General features: G+C 37.0%; 5 protein-coding genes across 5 annotated transcripts; all 5 read right to left on the bottom strand.

The window, feature by feature from the left end:
- Positions 1-4,682: 4,682 nt before the first annotated feature.
- On the bottom strand, positions 4,683-5,092 carry GCK72_023164 (uncharacterized protein; the record flags this gene model as incomplete). Its single annotated transcript, XM_003103345.2, has 2 exons — positions 4,683-4,931; positions 5,066-5,092. 2 exons carry the CDS (start codon positions 5,090-5,092, stop codon positions 4,683-4,685), a joined length of 276 nt encoding a protein of 91 aa, XP_003103393.2.
- Positions 5,093-6,893: 1,801 nt separating this feature from the next.
- On the bottom strand, positions 6,894-7,716 carry GCK72_023165 (uncharacterized protein; the record flags this gene model as incomplete). Its single annotated transcript, XM_053735265.1, has 3 exons — positions 6,894-7,008; positions 7,464-7,526; positions 7,646-7,716. The coding sequence occupies 3 exons, from the start codon at positions 7,714-7,716 to the stop codon at positions 6,894-6,896; spliced, it is 249 nt and encodes an 82-aa protein (XP_053578831.1).
- A 2,202-nt stretch (positions 7,717-9,918) lies between these two features.
- On the bottom strand, positions 9,919-12,399 carry GCK72_023166 (uncharacterized protein; the record flags this gene model as incomplete). The annotated part of the gene is made up of 10 exons (XM_003103349.2): positions 9,919-10,010; positions 10,445-10,751; positions 11,025-11,244; positions 11,332-11,444; positions 11,513-11,644; positions 11,689-11,830; positions 11,882-11,965; positions 12,013-12,149; positions 12,201-12,275; positions 12,340-12,399. The coding sequence occupies 10 exons, from the start codon at positions 12,397-12,399 to the stop codon at positions 9,919-9,921; spliced, it is 1,362 nt and encodes a 453-aa protein (XP_003103397.1).
- A 923-nt stretch (positions 12,400-13,322) lies between these two features.
- GCK72_023167 (uncharacterized protein) lies at positions 13,323-15,774 on the bottom strand (the record flags this gene model as incomplete). Its single annotated transcript, XM_053735266.1, has 6 exons — positions 13,323-13,373; positions 13,430-13,546; positions 13,896-14,057; positions 14,183-14,935; positions 14,986-15,172; positions 15,302-15,774. The coding sequence occupies 6 exons, from the start codon at positions 15,772-15,774 to the stop codon at positions 13,323-13,325; spliced, it is 1,743 nt and encodes a 580-aa protein (XP_053578832.1).
- A 1,744-nt stretch (positions 15,775-17,518) lies between these two features.
- On the bottom strand, positions 17,519-19,865 carry GCK72_023168 (uncharacterized protein; the record flags this gene model as incomplete). The annotated part of the gene is made up of 5 exons (XM_003103278.2): positions 17,519-17,689; positions 18,087-18,248; positions 18,356-19,105; positions 19,155-19,341; positions 19,393-19,865. 5 exons carry the CDS (start codon positions 19,863-19,865, stop codon positions 17,519-17,521), a joined length of 1,743 nt encoding a protein of 580 aa, XP_003103326.2.
- Positions 19,866-20,722: the final 857 nt, after the last annotated feature.

Raw genomic sequence — 20,722 nt, forward strand, 5'->3', positions numbered from 1 at the left:
ATATGCAGTTATGAACACGTGTCCATTGTATTGTTGGCCTGATATAGATGATATATCAACATTCCAGTGATCAGGTATTTTATCTCTCGAAAGGTATTTTTTGAAGATCTGAAGCTACGACGATTATTTGGTTTATACTGCTGGATGTGACCACTCACTCTATTATTCTCGCCGGACAGAACTCAAATTTGAGCAGCTTGTCTCTAGGTGACAGATTTTAGGCCTACTTTGAACACTAAGAACCAAAGTGGGATAGAATCTGTTACCTGGACAGAGATGCAACTTGTTGTTCTGTCTTATTTTCTTGTATTTTTCTATTGCTCCTGCACATAAAAATGGGCCATTTCTTGAAAGAAAACGGTCAATCTGCTATACATAAACTTGCCACATTTCCAGCATATAATGTGGACAGTAGTTGTATAGTAGATTGAGGTGGAAGTATTTCACATCATTGCAATAAGTATACCAAATTATCTGATATACACATAACCTGGCTAAAAGTTGGTGAAAAATTTTTTTGTTATTTTTTTTAGAAAAAATATCGAAGTGAGAATCTTCGGATCCAGTAGTTCCTCCAATTGGCGGGTTCACACTGTCATATATGTACTTGAAATTATGAAATTCAGTCCCACTGAATCTGTCTTGCCTAGTTGAGTTTTTTCCTTGATTTTTTATTTAGAAGATCAAAAACTACAGTGATAACAATGGGTAATGCATTCATAAAATATACATTCTTTGTTCAGAAGTACAATAAGTGTCGTTGTTTTCTGTACAAACTGTACTTTGATACTACATTTTATAATGAGAGTGAGAATAATAAAACAAAGAACAACGATTCCTGAGCAGGTATTCATAAAGTGTGAGCAAATTTAGACCAACAGTTCATTTTTGGGTTGAAGAAAAACTGAAATGACTTGGATACGGTGATTGACAAGTCCTTCAAGACCTTAATTTTTGGTGGTTTTGGCAAAATACATTCTTAAAACTTACCGGACATGAAAATAACATTTTGGTCTTTTATAAACCGTTAAACTTTTCTCACGGTGCTGTTTGATGAAAAGAAGTGTTGTTGTTCCATATTTTTTTATTTTTCAGATTTAATATTGGGTCTAAATTGACCAAAATGTTATCCTTCGTTTTTTGCAAATGTTTTATACTTTTGAACAAAAATACTTTTTGAGGCATTTTGAAAACCTGAAAATTCTACATATCCATCAATGCCACTGAAAAACAAAAATTTTCGAATCCATCGTACAATTCTATCCGAGAAAAAACTTGGTCCTAGCGTATCTTCTAAAATTTAATGCCTTCTAAAAGATTTGGTTTCTCAAAAAATATTATTAGTACTTTCTTATTCTTTTTGATATCTAGTCACTTTTCTACCCGAATACACACAACACCCCACCGGCTTTTATGTGTTGCGGGTGTCGCCAAGAAAATACATTCGTGGTTTAGAACACGTGTCTATTATGTTGTTGGCATGGTTAAAATATTGATGTTCTTTTGTTTCATGTTTGAACGCCGCCCGTATTCTTTTTTTCCATTTTACGATTTCATGAAGCAAAATCGAAACTCTGTCTATGACTAACATGGGAATGACCCGGAGTGTCCCACCTGAAATCTTTCCATATTTTGTACACAAGTAGTGTCTGACGTAACTAAGAAAAATCCGAAATTATAGCGGCGCTCTCCGAGGTTTCGGGGAGTTACACAACTTTTTTGAAAATTTTCGAAAATTTCGGTGTGTCCACTTTGAGAACTCGTAGCTTCTTGAGTTTTTGAGCTACCGTAATGGTTTTAGGCTCATTCGAAAGGCAATAAAATGGACTTTAAAAAGTTTTCTTATATCATTTGCCAAAAAACATAATCTGCTGAGCTGTAGCTGAAAGTGTAGAAAAGTTGTCAGTGTGAGGTAACGATAAATGCCAAATTTCGACAATCGGGGAACTGGGGACTACCACCTGCATACTTCTTACTCAGAGTCATGTCTGTATACGTGTTCAAATATAGGTCGAGCCTTTGAGTTACAGGAGTTATTTCAGTTTTTCAGAAAATTTTTAGCTTTTCCACGTATACGTTCTGTGGTCAAAAATTGAGTCCCGTTTATATTGAAGTTACAGCACCAAAAACATCATTCATAGCTAGTTAATGCAAAACTTCATTCTATAGCCTCTTTTTCGTTACTTGGTAATTTTTCCAATTATTTGATAAAAATTGAACGTATAGGGATACGTGGAAAAGCTAAAAATTTTCTGAAAAACTGAAATAACTCTCGTAACTCAAAGGCTTGGCCTATATTTGAACACGTATACAGACATGACTCGGAGTAAGAAGTATGCAGGTGGTAGTCCCCAGTTCCCCGATTGTCGAAATTTGGCATTTATCGTTACCTCACACTGACAACTTTTCTACACTTTCAGCTACAGCTCAGCAGATTATGTTTTATGGCAAATGATATAAGAGAACTTTTTAAAGTCCATTTTATTGCCTTTCGAATGAGCCTAAAACCATTACGGTAGCTCAAAAACTCAAGAAGCTACGAGTTCTCAAAGTGGACACACCGAAATTTTCGAAAATTTTCAAAAAAGTTGTGTAACTCCCCGAAACCTCGGAGAGCGCCGCTATAATTTCGGATTTTTCTTAGTTACGTCAGACACTACTTGTGTACAAAATATGGAAAGATTTCAGGTGGGACACTCCGGGTCATTCCCATGTAAGAGAAATAATCACCTTTTTTCTACTGTTACTCTTTACTGATGTAATCCTGATTTAAGCATCTTGCCCCTGGAGGCGGGTCATATACGAACTTTGAACGGAGAATTTACAAAGTTGAATAAGACCCACCACTTGGAGAAAGATAGACATCACTTATGCTTTTCAACCTATTCCTTATTTTTCTTATAAAATATTTTTATTCTACATTCAGAGTGGTAGTAAAATGTGTCAATCCACTATGCGCTTACTAGGGAATGGTCTAAACTGACCGTGGAGTTCAGAAACGAGACCTAGCACAATCGATAGACAATCAAATTTTGATGGGAAATCAGTTTTCAAAAATTGCTGAATGGCCTCCAGAATCCAGATATTCTGGTCTGAAAATGCAAACTTAATACATGTGATTTACTCGATTTTTCACCCAAATTTAGCTGTGTTTCGCCTCAAATATCACGGCACCTGAACATCACTCTCGGCCAGTGATCCGTGGTCGAGTGGTGAGTGTGTCTGTCTATGAACCACGCTATGCAGGTTCGACCCCCGCTTTTTCAAACTTTTTTTGTTTTTTCTATTCTTCCTTACTTTTTACTTTTTGAGCCGTTTTTCTATTACATCTAACCAAAACTGCGAACTGTTCTGAATTACATGAAGCAATGTGAAAGTTAAACGAATCAGAAGTACCGTAAACGATTTTATCTACGACAGACGGATATAAAATACTCACGGCGCAGTTTTGGTTAGATGTAATAGAAAAACGGCTCAAAAAGTAAAAAGTAAGGAAGAATAGAAAAAACAAAAAAAGTTTGAAAAAGCGGGGGTCGAACCTGCATAGCGTGGTTCATAGACAGACGCACTCACCACTCGACCACGGATCACTGGCCGAGAGTGATGTTCAGGTGCCGTGATATTTGAGGCGAAACACAGCTAAATTTGGGTGAAAAATCGAGTAAATCACATGTATTAAGTTTGCATTTTCAGACCAGAATATCTGAATTCTGGAGGCAATTCAGCAATTTTTGAAAACTGATTTCCCATTAAAATTTGATTGTCTATCGATTGTGCTAGGTCTCGTTTCTGAACTCCACGGTCAGTTTAGACCATTCCCTAGTTAGTATTTATCAGTCTACAATGCGAATAGATGTTGCATACTAGTTAGACCTAGATGTATTCAAATGAATAAGCAAAACGTGTTTTCCCAAAATTTTCTGGTTAACAAATGTAATACTTCTGAAAAACTTAGAACTTGTTGTTTCTGGATTCATCCACTGTATTGATAATGCGTATAAAAAAAGAAAAAAAGAAATCCGTCGAGCCGGATTCGAACCAGCGACCTAAGGATACCCACTGACTCTACAGTCCTCCGCTCTACCAACTGAGCTATCGACGGCACGTTGTTCGCTCTCTTGGATTGCGGAGAAATAGAAAAGAAAGAAGCGGAGGCAATCGTGTGAGAGAGAGAGAAACGAAGGAAGATGACACACTCTTTGTACACATTGGGTTGACGAGGCGAGGGGTCGAGTAGGGGCTGTGAGAATGTGTCAAACAAAGAGAGATGAGCTATAAGAAGGAAGAAGACTCTGGCTTAGAGATGTTGAATTGGGAAGAGTGATGGAGTGTTAGATTCTATCTACTCGTCTCTCAGTAAAGAGAACACATAGATTTCTCTATCGTTTCCCAGCAAGACGGATTATCGAGTGCTGCAGGACGAGACCTCTCTCCTAATTGTCTTCCCCTGTTCCCTTGCGCGTTCCACCTTCCCTTCTTTTCTACCCACTGACCAATTGGTGTATTCGTATATAACGAGAAACAAATACTCTCTGCCGTAAGAAAAGAGTTTTCGAAATGAACAAAACATTTTGAATTTTGAACACGTGTTTATTGAACGGTTAAACAAAGGAGAAATTTTTAAAAAAAATAACCAAGAAGTAAGACCCAAGAGATTTAAAGTACAACAGTGCATTACAAAATTAATTTCCCATGAATTTAGTGGCCGCGAAAAATCCGCACACGATGAGAACCACGACAAAGACAAAAGCAGCTACTTCACGACCGGTTGCCTTGTGAGCGGTGGCGTACTCCTTTTGAAGATCTTCTGGAGACTTGACGTTGACGACGACGTGGTTTGGTTTGTTCTTGACGGACTTAGCAATGGCTACGATGGGGTTGATCTTCTGGTGAGCCATTGTGCCGTGGACAACAGTGAGTGGGACGATCGACTAAAAAATATGAAAATTAGATTTAAGTAACACATATGGAAGGGTATATAAGATGAGACAAGATGAGGGAAGGAAAAGAAGAGCAAAGGTATAATGGCAATAAGAATTGATGAACGACTATTTGGGTGGAGAACCTTACTGAGAGAGTAATGATTTGGCATCTCTCTGGGAAACGTACAACACTGTGCAGATGAGCGCAAATGCATTCTACGAATAAAAAACATAGCAAATATGTCATCTTGGGTGGATCATAAACGAACGGCCTGTCAACCGAGAGATGCGTGATAGGCAAAAGACTTGTACAGGTTAAGTACTGCGTTCTGCTGTACTGTTTGGGAGGTTCATGATTGGAAACAATTTCTACAGAGATTGAAATGCCACGGAGTCAACTTTGCGCTAGTTTTATGATTGGAATTATTTGAGTGCGTTCTGGCTAAAAAATTGGTTATGTTAGTTTGGGAATGAGCTCATTTTGAAAATAAAATTTGCAGCTTCTATCGTTGGTCATTTTAATTTTTAGAAAAAAAGGATTTTTGATTTTGATTACAATAAGGAGTATGGAGACTTTTGTTTCTCTGCATCTAAAAAAATCTGGCAGGCCTAGGAGAAATAAACACTAGTTTTTGTAACACTATTGGTTTGTGAATAATATTTGGTAAAATAACAGACAAAGTTTAATTCCGTGGTCGCGCTCCACATCTTGAGTCGTGTCGAAAAAAAGAGGCTCGGCCTCGAATATCTACCGTAAAACTTTATTTGAAGTTCATGCACCTCTATCGTTCAAACGGTCCGTCAGAGGGCACCACTAACAGATATATTAAAAATGACACGACAAAAATGAGAATGCTGTATTCTAAGTGCCTTTCTAATATAACGACCGCTCTATTAGAGAATATACGGTATACTGAATTGTCAGCCGTTCTCACCGTTAGTCTAATACATAGTCTTCTCAATAATATCCAGCTTTTACTCAAAAATTTTTGACATCGCGTGGGGCCAATGATAGCACAGGTTTTTATTTTGTTGACGCTTGATGAAATAATGTGATTATCAATTTGGCAGTATGCGAAAACCTTGGAAGAAACGTTGCACATATTGTACTTATGTTGTGACATTTTTCACCAACTTTTTGGATTGATGAGATTTTCAGAGATTATATTCATAATCAGAGATACAATCATATTCAGAGATACAATCATAGCTGCTTTGTCCAGCCGCGAGCAATGATCCCGAAAATCGAACTTGTGAAGATTTGGACCAACAAATGCAACAACTGCTTGCGGCACTTTCAAATTCGAGAATTCTGAAAACGTAGCGTGCTCCGCCGGAATTGAACTTCAACATGTTATGTCAAATATCATTTACAAAGTTATACAGTTTTGAAAAATATAATCACTTTTTCATTTCAAAGTTTTCACCATGAAAAGTCGTCATTAGTTAAAACTGAAGTATTAAAGCAGGAGGTGACTCTTTTCGTTTTTAAAACATGAGTACTCACGTCCAGGTAGGAACACTATCTAGTCTCCCAAGTTTTTGTCTTATAACATGTTTCATAAGAGAATGATTACACTAGTTGAGAACAATCTAAACTAACGCACACTTTTGGATTGGTCAACATTACTCACTGAAAAAAGGGGAACAGTAATATTCAGTAACAGGTTCCTGTTTCTTTTTATAGGTGTTATACGCAAGATTCTCAAAAAGAGTCAGATTCAAGGCATTCCGAAAAGTTGAAACTGTTTCATTACTACAATTTGATAGCAACAGAATCACAGAAAAACGTCCATACATACAAACAAATTATGAGACACATCACAGAGCATGATTCAATATTTAAATTGTGGAAAACGAGGCCAAAATATCTCGATTACAAGCCAAGTAGAAGAAAAATTGCCAAATACACGTGAAATCCCAGGAAATCCAAATTTGCATATATTATATTGAAGGAACATAATATTTTGATCACACAATCTCGTTTCCTCCATTTGCCACAGGTTGATAATTTCTATCTTTCACATATCGTTTTTTCTTCACACTGTATGCTCCATTATACGACTTTTTCTGAATCGGTTTCCTCCTGCAAAACGTTTCTATTTTGAAAGTTTAATTTGAGAAATGTGTGGGCTCGAGTAATTAGTAATTCATTTCTTTTTAGACAGACGCTTCAAAAATCCAAACCACCGCTATGACGTGACAAGAATATCCGTCGTTCAGAAAAAAATGAAATAATTGTAAACATACTTGTCATTAATATTCAATGTGAGATACATATGAAAGTATGCAGGTGTACTCACTTATGCTCGCTACTGTATAACCAAATTTATGGACACATTCAAATCGACTAAATTTTTCTCTTTAAGTCGTTATGACCCCACTTGCATTTATCCGTTTTCTCTCAAAGAGAATTCGTGAACTTTGTTGTTGTGTCCCCCATGTCAATGCATTCAACCATCTGACTCTAATTATCGTTCGTTTGATGGATGATAGTTTGTGTTTTTCTATTTTTTGAAAAATCTTGAAAAGCAAACTCACTTAATCTTTCGATGATCGAGCAGTACTAACAGCACCTCCCTTGCCACAAACACACCGATAATCCTATAATAATAAAGAAAGGCTCATAATTCTTTTTTGGTTTTGCTTTCCATACAATTCCTCATGATAAGAAAGGAGAAGTACTCTGGTTGCAGAGAAAATAAAAAACGAATAAAACTCACATCCAAACGATGAAAAGAATCAGAAGAATGGTTGATTGTAGGGTATATGGCCAGATTTCATTATAATCCATGCCTATCTCATTTTGACTGCTTTGCGGTGTTGAGGGTAAATAAGAAGAGGGCGCCTGGGAGGCGGACGGCGTAGAGGACGAAATCCTGAACAAAATAAAATGAAAAATGTTCGGAAGTTTTACGAGCAGGTGGATATATAAGAAGAAATAGAAAATGGAAGAAACGCAATCAAAGTGAAAGAAAATAATGGGCCAAACCTAGCAACAATATTCATTTGGAAAGAGAAGAAGCATAAAAGAAACAAAAAGAAACAAAAAAAAAACGAAGCATGGAAAAGTCAAATGGTAATTCGAAACTTTTGAAAGTTCTAAAAAAATTTGGTTTGTTTTTTTTCGTATTTATTGAGCTATTCGAGCAATAGAAAAACCACAGCTTTATGGTTGATAAGTGAAATCAAAACAATGCCAATCATGAAATATACAATTTTAGTGACAAAACTCTGAAAACCATTGGAAGTGTGTTAGTTTGAAAGTGCGAGTGTACTTCATAGAAAATTGAAATCAAATCTGGTCTATCTGATTAACCGGCATCAAGTAATGAATTCACTGAATTTCAGTGAACTATGTTGTCAAAAACCACATTATGTGAACAGGATCAAGAGGTATTACTGTCTTATATAGTGAGGTCATAAAAGTAAAGTCAGAAAGTATTTTTCTAAACCAAAAACGCTCTTGAAGATTTATACCCAAAGTTACAGCCTAGACTATAAATCTAATGTATTATGATAGTGTTCAAGCACTATGTCACAAACTACAATAGTATAACTTATAAATGGAGATTCAAAAAAAAAAATAGAGCAAAGAATCCGATTGAGGAAGCTACTAAAAATTTATCTGCTTGAATATCTATAAAAATATGTTGTATTGCATTTTGCACAACCCCATCACTTCTAACTATTATTGCTTTCAATTCTGAAGCGAAGATGAGTGAAGCAAAACGAATGTTCTAAATGAAGGAGAGGATAAGCTAACTTTGAGCTACAAATTTTTCAAAACTGACCAGACGCAGGTGGCTGGGAAGTGAATAGCACGGTGATCAACTAAAAGTCAAAGAAATAAGGAAAGAGGGGGAGGCGAAAACAGAAAAAGAGAACAAAAAGTAAGAGAGAAAATGTCAAAAGAAACTCAAAAATTGGAAATGCACCTTTCACATCAGGTATCCCCAATGGAGTCGACTTGTTTTATCTGTCCGTTTCTCTCCACTGGTGGTGTCAAGAGCGCTACTGGTGGATTTCGCTTTTGTCTTTGGTTGCGAATATGAAAAACTCGCATTGTCTCTTTCTCTCGAGTTTTAGTCGACTTTGCTCACTCTTTCTGCGTCTCAATTCGTTGCTTTTTACGTTTTTTCATTCCAATAGCAAAAAGTGTTCATAGCTTTTGACTAGAATTTTCAGGATAGAATCTGAAAAAAATGTCTGAAATAAAAAAGCAAATGCTTTCAAATAGGTTTCGAAATTTCGAAATTTTGGTTTGAGTAACTAGTTGTGGAATAGTTAAAACACAGAAAAGGACGTATAATCGTTAATTCAAAAAGTGTATGCTATTTTTAGACAACATAGTTTTGCACTCTAAGATTCGAAGAAGCCATTCAATGAAAACGAGCAAAGATGAAATTAGATAGAATATTGAAATAGTTCAGTTTGGTTTCACTATTGCTTAAGTTGGCGTTTTTGTCAAAAAAGAAACAGAACAACTATAGTGTTGCCTCTTATTTGAAAGAAACTTGTTATTAAGAGCAGGTGCTTATATGTGAAAGCAATGATTACATTGTCTTATCCCCTCTGTTTCGAATTTCTAAATCTTAAAGCAACTATGCGCACTTTTCATTTGAAAGTACAACTGTCAAATGTTTTCTGATCGCTTTAGTTTGCAATGTGATGGGTAACTTCTCCTTTTTGGATCCGTGCCAAGTTTAAGTATGCGTATGCATTAAAAAGTAGAAGCAGCTCACTGATCATGTTTCTATTGTCTCAAAAGAAAAAAGAAGCAATTTTCAAAAGTGGAGAATATTTGAGAAGTGGTAACTCTCAAAGACCAGAGATTTTATTTCAATAGAATAGAGGAATCAAACAAGAAACAGAAAATGGAGAGGAATAATAAAGAAGAAATGGAAACCAATGATAATGAATATATTCAGGAAATAAATGGAGTGAAACGATGGGGAAGCAAATAAGTTCATATTGAAAAAGGAATATTTTTAAATCAAACCAAGACTCGATTAGTGTCGACAAATGTGAAGTTCTCAAAATCATGGTCACGGTGAGTGACAGCAAGTTGTTGTGGTGCCAACGAAGCTGAAACCGAAATCGAAGAATACGCGGAAGAATGAGAATAAAGGGCGTGGTTTTGGGGTTTATGAGGGCTGGCCCCCTTTTCCTTCTTCTTCGTTGCCCCGTGTTGGTGAAGGCGGTGAGACTAAGGCGTATGACTGAAAGAGTGTGTGAGACTATGCGAGCAATGCCTGGCCTAATTAGCGGTGTGTATGTGCTTGGTTCTGACGAACTTATATGTAAAGATATGCATGTATGTGTATGTTATTTACTCGTGTGTTGAGGGAGTGCATGTAAAAGTTCTGGGCTCTAAACGCAATGCGAGGGTCTAAAAGAAGTATTATCTTCTAAGTTCAAAGAAGATGGATTATTTTCGACTTATCTCTTCATCTCTCTCATCCCGCTATTGAACATTGTCAGCCTAATGCAAACCAAATGTACCCAACACGAAACCTTACCCGGATCAATCTGAATCTCCACGAACTCCTTTGAAATGTTTGAAGTATCCATTGCGTTTTTGACTTTTGGAATGAATGGTGCCTTCAGTTCACGATTCAGAAGTTTATCCCAATCCACCGGGAGAAAGAATGGATGATCACGAATGTCACGGAAATCATTCTTGTGTCCCAAACGTTTTGAACGATCTTTTTGAAGGAGACCGGTGATTAATTCACTACATGGAACCGAGATATTGTGCTTGAGACGGAGTGGCTGATTGATGATTTTGTCGTACATTTCATTGTGATCTTTTGAGTAGAATGGCGGCTGAATTTATATTTAAATTAGATTTAGTGATTGATTAAAAAATGAAAAACGTTTCAAACTTTGTAAGGCAATCAAAAACATCTACTTCACCAAAAATGTAATAACACACAATTTTATGTTGGTTCATACTATCAGAGCAAGTGTACTAAAAGTGCATTTGACCTCTTGTTCCGCCAAAAATGCTCAAAGTATTCACGTTTTATTTAACAATCAGTTGTTTTTCCAGATTTCTCACGGTAGGGGTGCAATTCAACTTTTTAACGAATGACTAACCAATCCAAAAATCATTTCATAAAGCACTGATCCTAAACACCACCAATCCACAGTCTTGTCGTATGGCTTCTTCAAAATGATTTCAGGAGCCAAGTATTCCGGTGTACCACAGAATGTCGATGTTGTCTTACTTCCCTGCATATCTTCCTTACAAAGACCAAAATCTGTCAAAACCAAGTAACCCTTGTCATCCAACAAAAGATTTTCTGGTTTCAGATCTCTGTAACAACATTTTCAACTTTCAGTGGGTTTCAGTTAACTCAAATGGAGAATAAATATAAATAGAAACCAATCAAAGAGTACGTACCTGTATATAATATTTTTCTCATGTAGGTATCCGAGAGCACATGCAATTTCGGCGGCATAAAACCGACTTCTTGACTCACTGAAGTGTTTTTCGCGTTGAAGATGAGAGAATAGCTGGAAATATTTGTATTATGTTAACTTTGAATTTTTGTTTTCTATATTCATTTCTTTCCGCAACTTACTTCTCCCCCATTCAAGTGATCCAAAACAAAATACAGCTTATCTTTATTTTGGAATGAGAAATGAAGAGACACCAAGAATGGATGCTTGAAGTTGTTAATGAGAACATTTCGCTCAGCCATGACGTGTTTAACCTCAAAAAAAGCTTTCCCATTCAGAACCTCTTTCAGCAAATTACCTCGTTCTTCTTTCTGATGTGCTCCTTCGACAAAACTTTCATAGCGTAGATCTTCTTAGTCTCTTTATGACGGACTTGGTACACTCTTCCAAAACTTCCTTTTCCAATTGTAGTCAAAAAATCGAAATCAGTGGCTGTTGCTCTAAAATAGTAGATTGAGTTCAAAAAAACAGTTTAAGCAAATAATAATTACGTTTTCCTCTCACTTGGTCCCAAATCAACGTTATTGTCATCATCATCCGGTGATTCAATATGAAAGAATCGGCGGACGTCCTCACTGAAAAGTAATGATCATAATTAGTGTGACCCATTTAATAGGATTACCATCTTTGCTGGTTATCAACCAGATGCTGACTTATCACAAGAATCCACAGTCGTCTTTTCTCGAAAAACTTGCTTTCAGCTTGAAACAGTCTCTTTTTTGGGGCAACGGAAATTGTGGCCGGTATCATGTCTTTTACCTAAAATACGGAAAACTCAATTATTGAAAAACTGAGTAAACACAAACTCACAGTTGAGAAGAATCGGTCGTATTCATCATAGGTTTTTTGCATAATTGGACCGTTGCCAATTCGCACACCATAAACCTGAAAGACAAGAAAAAGATAAGCATTGATAAAGGTATTCAAAATATGAAATAGTTGAACTCACTACAGTTTTTTTGTCGTCGCCTATAATCAGATTACAGGTGACTTCATCCTTCCGGACCATTTTTGAATCTGGAATATATTTAATTAAGAAATATGTTTAAAAATAAAATAATACTAGAGAACAAAAACCAGTTCTATATGAAAATGAATTGCAAGCGAAGCTGTTTCCGGGACGCGAATTATGACGGTCACCCTATGTCTTATCAGTCGTTTTCCCATCGAGTTGAAAGTTTCACGACAGTTATCAACACTGAATAAGCACTTTTGACAAGGTAAAATCATAACGAAAGAGCGGGATTTTTAATTAAAAAAGGGACGGGTCACGCTGAATCAAAAATAGGTCCAGGTGTTTTTCTTAAGAGAGTTTCGCTGAGCCAAAAGAAAAGTAGATCACATGCGGTGACATTTCAGAATTTTTCTTAACAAAAAATGTTGATTGTTTGATACTCAACAAACATCAGAAAAATTGACATTATATGGCATATTATTAAATCAAAAGTTTTTGAAAACCTCAAAAATAAAACCTACCATTATAATACAAGCTCATTTTCTCAATTGATGCTGACACTCACTCTCACCAACCAAGTTAAGACGACTGCCCCGTTTTCAACATATCTCGTGCTCTTTTTGATAAGAAAAGTTGGACCTTCTCACCTTATCAACGTACTTAATTCTCTTCTGTCCAATAACGTCTGATTATATTTGCTCTCGATCACGTTATAATTTCTTGTCACTCTCTTCACTCTCAAAAGAATGTTAATGATATTTCTTAATACTGTAAATATAATATTTTCTCTGTATTGCATATTTATTGAAGAAAGAAAAATGAATATTATGTTGTGAGCGAGTTGCAGTAAAATTTAATGTTCAGATAATAAAAGACAAAAACAAAAATGCAGGCAGGGCAGGAAATGATTTCGAATTCAGATTTCTGGTACAAAGAAAAGAAAACAATTATTAGCAGCTCAAGCTAAAAAGCTAGATTTAAGCAGTGGTCGTCTGTTGACTTTGACGTTGAATGTGTGTGGCGCGCTCCTGAAAAATTGAGTTAATTAGTTTCAGAAGGCGAAAATCGTGTGAAAACCACTTACCTCTCCCTTATTGTTGTAGAGGATTGTTTGCACATTAGCTCCGACTCCGAATGTGTCGTCTCCTTCAAAGACAAGAACATCTGGTGGGTTGGAGATTCCGTTTCCGCGGGCGAAGATCTGTAAAATTGACATTGTTTTCTATCTTGTAAAGTTTGTGAAAACTTCTCCCAAAATATTTACTTCTATTCTCTTCCACGTTTTTTAAATGATTTGTCTATCAGCAAACTTTGCCTATTTTCCACCTCCCGTGTGTCATGTCAGTATAACGGGTGAATGACCTTGCCACACCCAATTTGATGTTACAGATTTCTTGAATTCGGTTTTACATATTTTAGGAAAAAAATTCTAACTGAATTGAAATGAATTCAGATATCAATCAGGACCCGAATTTATGACATCTGTACAATTTAATTAATGTTTTGAACTATCTATCTTTCCTTATATCAATAAATTTGAACTGACATACCTTGACAGATTGGAATGGATGCAGGACATAATCTGATGGGAAAGTGAAGACAATCTCACGCTTTCCATCAATCTTTCTCTTCAATTTCCAGTCTCCAAGTGGTTCTTCCTTGGCTCTATGGGTGTTCTCGAGGATAACGAACTTTCCTTCTGGAGATGTTTCCTGAAAAAAGAGAGTGTTGTTTGCGATGACTATAAGAGTTTTCAAATATCAGTCATAATATGAAATTATTCTACCGTCATTTCATAATTTCAACTGTTGCCGTGTTGCACTTCCGGTATACTCACCTTGATAGAAACATTTCCCTTTGCTGATCGTTGGTAGGATGTTCTGCTAGAATGTTCTCCCTTCACCACACGCATTGTTTCAGTATCAGCTACCTCGTTGATAGCAGAGGTGCGGACAACTTGCTCAACAAGTTGACGGAGTCCATTATTATCGCTCTCTCCATCCAACATCTTTCTGTACACCTTGAGTTCCCCGTCCAGGGTCTGCTTGGTATCCAAAAGCATTTGGAGCTCAACCATGAGGGCTTGGCACTCTTCGCGAAGTTTACGGATTTGAGCGTCCTTGTCATTAAGGGCTGCTTCATAGGATCTCTGGTCATCCTCGAGTTGATAGTTGAGGTCTTCGATTTGCTTCTCAAGAAGCACATTTCTTCCTTCAAGGTCGGAAAGTTTACCGCGGAGCTCTGATGTCTGGTTTCGGAGTCTTTTGACCTCCTCTTTCTGGTAGTTGTTCTCAGCATTTTGTCTGTTTGATTGAGTGTTGATCTCTTGAACTCTCAATTGGTACCAGGACTCCAACTCGCTCTTGTTTCCATTCATCATCTGTTCATACTCGGCACGGATATCACGGATTGCATTAGCGAGCTCGTTCTTAAAGAATTCACGATTCTCGCTGGTAGTGTCACGAGCAGCCATAGCTTGAAGGTCCTTAAGCTCAGAGTCGAATCCTCTCTTCATGAAGTCAATTTCCTCAAGCAATGTCTTAACTCTGTTTTGGTTGTCAATGCGGAGAAGAGTTTCTTGATCGAGTTGCTGAAAATGTTCATTTGAGAGATGACAAATAAAAATAATATTTGACGTACAACTCTGACGCGTTGAAGTTCGGCTTGGAGCCAAGCATTCTCCTTGCGAAGACGTGCGATTTCCTCCTCAAGGAGAGCGATACGTCTTTTAAGAAGATTGATTTCAGCTTCAAGATTGGACAGTGTAACAAGGAGCTCGTCAATTTTAAGACGGTCCTCAGCACGCCCACTGGTAGCCTCTTCCCACCTGAAAGATGTCAGATGTATAAAATTTATTGCATCACTTTCGTAGTCATTTCAATAAACTTGTTCTTGAAACAATCCGGAAATTTGTTGCACATCTCTTTTGAAACTTCTTGAAATAAACCAAACTTACTTTTTACGGAATTCATTCAATTGATCTTGCAACTTGCGAATTTCCTTTTCAGCCTCCTCCTTATCTTTGGAAGTCTGCTTGACAACAGTTTGAGCGGTAGTGATTTCCAACTCATACATCACTTTGACTGATCCAGTGCTCTTTCCAAATCTTCCCTGGAGCATTTGCAAGTCAGCTCCAAGCTTTCTGTTCTGGGCCTCAAGGAATCTGACTTTCTCAATGTATCCAGCAAGGCGATCGTTCAGTTCCATGATTTCCTTCTTTTCCCGCTCACGGTTATCACGAATAGTTGAAGCAGCATTTTGACCGTATGGAGAAAGTCCACTGGCCACTGATGAGGATGACATTTCAGTCACGATTTTGAGAACACGGTTTCCAGATCCTGGAGTTCCATAGTTTTGAGTGCTAGATGTGACCGTTCTGTTGAAGGATGGTCTTGAGGTGATTGAGCTACGGTAGGTATCGTCAGACATGATGGCTGAAAACATACAAACTTTATGATTGAAATATCAACAAAGAAAACTGCTGAAGGTTCGAAAGTGAATGCAACGTGTAGAAGGAAAACCTTAATATTGAATTAAAGGACTAGGAAACAGGGGCACACCCTCAACAGAATGAAGTGAAATATGAAGAATTAGACCACACCTATATGAAAAAGAAACTTGAAAATCAGAAAACTGGAAGACAAAAAACTTCTCTCCAAAGTACTGTCTCTACCAGCCAGCGACAACTTCTTATACTCGAAGGAGGTGTATACTGAAGGACCGGGAGGGGCAGAAGAGGTAGGCAAGCGCGATTCGCAGTGGGAAGGAAGATGATGGGTGCGGTTTTCTTCAATTTATCGTTTTTTCTTTTCTTAGACACTCAGTCACTCCGTTATCCGTTCTGAATCCCGCCCTCATCAGTGATGGAATTGGAATTGCAAAAGTGACGGAAGAAGATGGACATGTTCTCGATTTGAATAATTGTTCTACTATGTAGGGAAGACAAGGGCGTTAGAGATGAGTCAGTTTGAAAAATAGCTGGGTGTGGTTGTGATTGATGACTAGGCCGTCTAGTATATTCTCACTTCATTTGTATTCAGGATAGGAAATCATGAGTGTAGCTGAGATTTGTGATATAAATCAAGATGACTAATTGACAGATAAAGTGATAGATATCGCAAGATCCTTTTTTTGGTTTTGATTCTCAAATGGATTATGTTGGCTATCAATGATCAAATTATTGGAATCTTCAAAGACGCCGACAGTGTTTGTTTCAACACTCCAATTATAAGTTGCTAGTGATTCAGAAGGCGAGGAATGTTGGTTTAGTAATTAAGAAAACTGGTTACACGAGGTAATGCATCCGTACAAGATAGTTTTTATGTTTTGGTGTCACAGGTTTAACTAAGCACTAAATTTTGTAGTAGTTAATCTACATAAAGTGTAGAAAACAAGAAATAAAGGTTAAGTTTTGTTTTGAAAAAAGATTTCTATTAGAACTTCTGATGTTGGCAAAGAATAGTATTATTCTCAACCAATCCTCTTAAACGGATTCAAAAAAAGTTCAGTGGAATAACAGGATTAAAACAAGACGAGATCGTTAATTCGAGATGACTGAGAAGGTTATCTGCGAAAGAAGGGACAGCAACAGCATCAATCGGCCTAATGGGACGAATAAATGTTATTGTACGTTTCACATCTAAATGAGTTCTTTTCTTGTCTGACCACCGATAGGAGAAAAAAGTAGGATTTACGGGAGATTCTGAATAACGGAAGCCATCAATTCTCAGATTGTGTTTCTCTTATCTTCGACGGGCGGAGTGTTGTAGTATGCAGCAGTCAAAGCGGCGACGGAATCAAATCGGGAATGGAAGACGATGCGTTTCTTGATGCATCATATTTGACGGGGAAAAGATATAATTCAATCAACAAGAACAGTAATCAGCAAGGGATGAGAAGATATACTGTTCCAAAATAATATTTATGAAGACGATAAAAAATAATTGTGATCATTTTGTAAAAATAACTGAAAAATGAAAAGCATAGTAAGACAACATTATCCGCTGCAAAGGCGAGCACTTGGGAAGAGATATGATTGGTTCAATAAAATACAAATAAATGCTTTGGAATAAAGTTACTTGAGAAACATTTTGCGTCATCTCTGTGGCAAAAAAACCAAAAAGTATTATAGAAATATGGACTGATTAAGAACTATAAACACAACGGGAAAAGATTAAGCAGTAGTAGTTGTCTGTTGGGACTGTCGCTGATATTCAGTTGCTCGCTTCTCCCCGTTAGAATTGTACAGAATTGTTTGAACATTCGATCCAACTCCGAAAGTGTCGTCGCCTTCGAAGACAAGGGACTCTGGAGGATTTTCAGTTCCGTGTCCACGCGCAAATATCTGGAAAAAAACTCAGTTTCATCAATTTATACTTTTATCCGTATGCGAATTTGGACATCTACACAGTTTCAGGTAATACTAACACCCTTCGTTCTCTAATTTCCCGTTATTCTTCTTGACCTGCCTGCAAACAACTTGTTTATCACTTTTCTTCTTCTTCTCTTTCTCATTTCTATCCGTCCCCATGCCCCCGTCATTACGAAGAAACGGTCGGATGACCTTGCCACACCCAATCGCAATCGCGCATTAGATTATCAATTCGACATAGAAACACACACAGAGAGACAACAACATCTCATTCTAAGAAACCAATTCAAAATGTTTTATTCCTAACAGGTCTACGTCTTAATCTTAGTTCAACTTCGGAGATTTAAGTTTAAGGGAAGAAGAGACATACCTTTACAGATTGTGAGGCTTGCAGAACATAATCGGATGGGAAGGTGAAGATGATCTCACGTTTTCCATCAATCTTTCTCTTCAGTTTCCAGTCTCCAAGGGGCTCTTCCTTGTTTCTGTTCGTGTTCTCGATGACAACATATTTTCCTTCGGGAGAAGATTCCTGCAAAATAAATTCATGTCATCAGAAATGTTATGCCTATTCAATGATAAAGACGACACAATTCGTTTGGACATGAAAGAAAACTTCTTTAATGGAAAAAGACAAACCTTGATGATAATACTTCCTTTAGCAGATCTCTGATAAGATGTTCTGTTGGAGTGCTCTCCTTTAACAACTCGCATCGTCTCTGTGTCAGCAACTTCATTAATAGCCGTAGTGCGAACGACTTTTTCCACAAGTTGCGCTAGTCCTGGATTATCGACACCTTCGATAATAGCTCTGTACACTTTGATTTCACCATCCAAAGTTTGTTTGGTATCCAACAGCATCTGGAGCTCTACCATGAGCGATTGACAATCTTCGCGTAGCTTGCGGATATGAGCGTCCTTGTCATTAAGAGCTGCTTCATAGGCTAGTCCTTCATCATCGGCAAGGTTGGTAAGGTCTTCTTTTCTTTTATTGTTTTGCATTATTCTGCTTTCCAAATCAGAAACTTTTCCGCGTAAATCAGTTAATTGACTTTTCACTCTCTTGACTTCGTCCTTATGGTAGTTATTTTCAGCATTTTGTCTATTGGATTGCGTATTGATTTCTTGAACTCTCATTTGGTACCAGGATTCCATTTCGTTCTTATTTCCATTCATCATCTTTTCGTATTCTGCACGAATGTCCCGGATAGCATTTGCCAATTCATTCTTGAAAAACTCTCTATTCTCACTAGTTGTATCGCGGACAGCCATTGCTTGAAGATCCTTCAGTTCAGAGTCGAATCCTCTCTTCATGAAGTCAATTTCTTCAAGCAATGTCTTAACTCTGTTCTGGTTGTCAATACGGAGTAGAGTTTCTTGATCGAGTTGCTGTAATTTCAATATGAAAAAAAATGAATTCAATAGGGTATCGACTCACAACTCTAGCACGTTGAAGTTCGGCTTGAAGCCAGGCATTCTCTTTGCGAAGATGTGAGATTTCTTCCTCGAGAAGAGCAATCCGTCTTTTGAGAAGGTTGATTTCCGCTTCCAGTTCAGAGTAAGTGACAAGAAGCTCATCAATCTTCAGACGATCTTCTGTTCTACCATTTTGAGCCTCTTCCAATCTGAAATATTGTTATTGAATGATAATTATTTAATTAATTTTTCTAACTCACTTATCGCGGTATTCTTTGACTTGTTCTTGCAACTTGGTGATTTCTTTTTCAGACTGTTCTTTGCTTACAGAAGATTCTTTGACAACTTTGTGAGCTTCGGTGATTTCAGACTCGTACATGATTTTCACAGATACAGTGCTTTTTCCAGATCGTCCGTGCAACATTTTCACGTCAGCCTCAAGCTTTCTGTTCTGTGCCTCAAGGAATCTCACTTTCTCAATGTAACTTGCAAGACGGTCATTCAGTTCCATTATTTCCTTTTTTTCACGCTCACGGTTATCACGAATAGTTGAAGCAGCACTTTGTCCAAATGAAGAAGGTCCACCAGTCATTGTTGAAGATGACGTCTCGGTGATAATTTTGATAAGTCGATTACCTGATCCCGGGGATCCAAAGTTTTGGGTGCTTGATGTGACGGTTCTATTAAAAGTGGGTCTTGAAGTTATAGAACTTCGGTAGTTTTCTTCCGACATGTTGTCTGCAATTAAAAAAATTGAAACTTTAAAAAGCAAAATGACTATGTGCTTGTCTATTTAGGTAAATATAAGAGTTTAAAATCAATAGCTGAACACTGAGAAAGACATTGGAGACCAACGGAATTCAGAAAAGAAATGAAATGAATATCTTGTTGTTCTGAATTCATATCGATATGACACAAATCGAGGTGACTAATTGACAGATATGATCATATTTTCGGAACTGCCCTCCACTGATATTCAAATGAACGGATTGAGATAAACATGATAAGAATTATCGGAATGTTGGGAGACACTTCATTAAGCGAGATTTAATACACTTTTGAAATATTATATATTATACTCATTTTCACAATGAAAAAACATCAAAACTCGCAGCTCAACTTTTCAAATCTAAAATCACCACGTTATTAGATGTTTAGTTTGTTGTGTGACACTTTGCAAATGTTAACTTTGGAAACATATAATTTTTCTTTTCACCTTTGTTCCTATTTCATAGAAAAAAAACCGAAGAAGTTTCAATTTTTATTTCACAATCATAATATATGATCAGTTACAAGCATCACTTAAATTGCTGAAAAGAAAAGCATAATTCACGATCAGGAAGTAAAATAAAATACAAACTGTGTCAAAACTGTATTGTACAGTAAGCCGTTCAATATGTAAAAACAATTAAGGTGGATAATATCAAAAAAGGAAGCAGTGAAATCACAATTACGAAAAACTACACAGTAACTCGGAAGAGATACAAAATGAACTAACCAACGGGAATCAAGAGTGTCATTAATAGTGATTATGATACTAGAAAACAGAAGCATTCACATTTAGAAAAAACAAGCAAGGAGAAGTTACAA

This window comes from Caenorhabditis remanei, chromosome X (genome assembly GCF_010183535.1).
Source record: "Caenorhabditis remanei strain PX506 chromosome X, whole genome shotgun sequence".
Taxonomy (NCBI): Eukaryota; Metazoa; Nematoda; class Chromadorea; order Rhabditida; family Rhabditidae; genus Caenorhabditis; species Caenorhabditis remanei.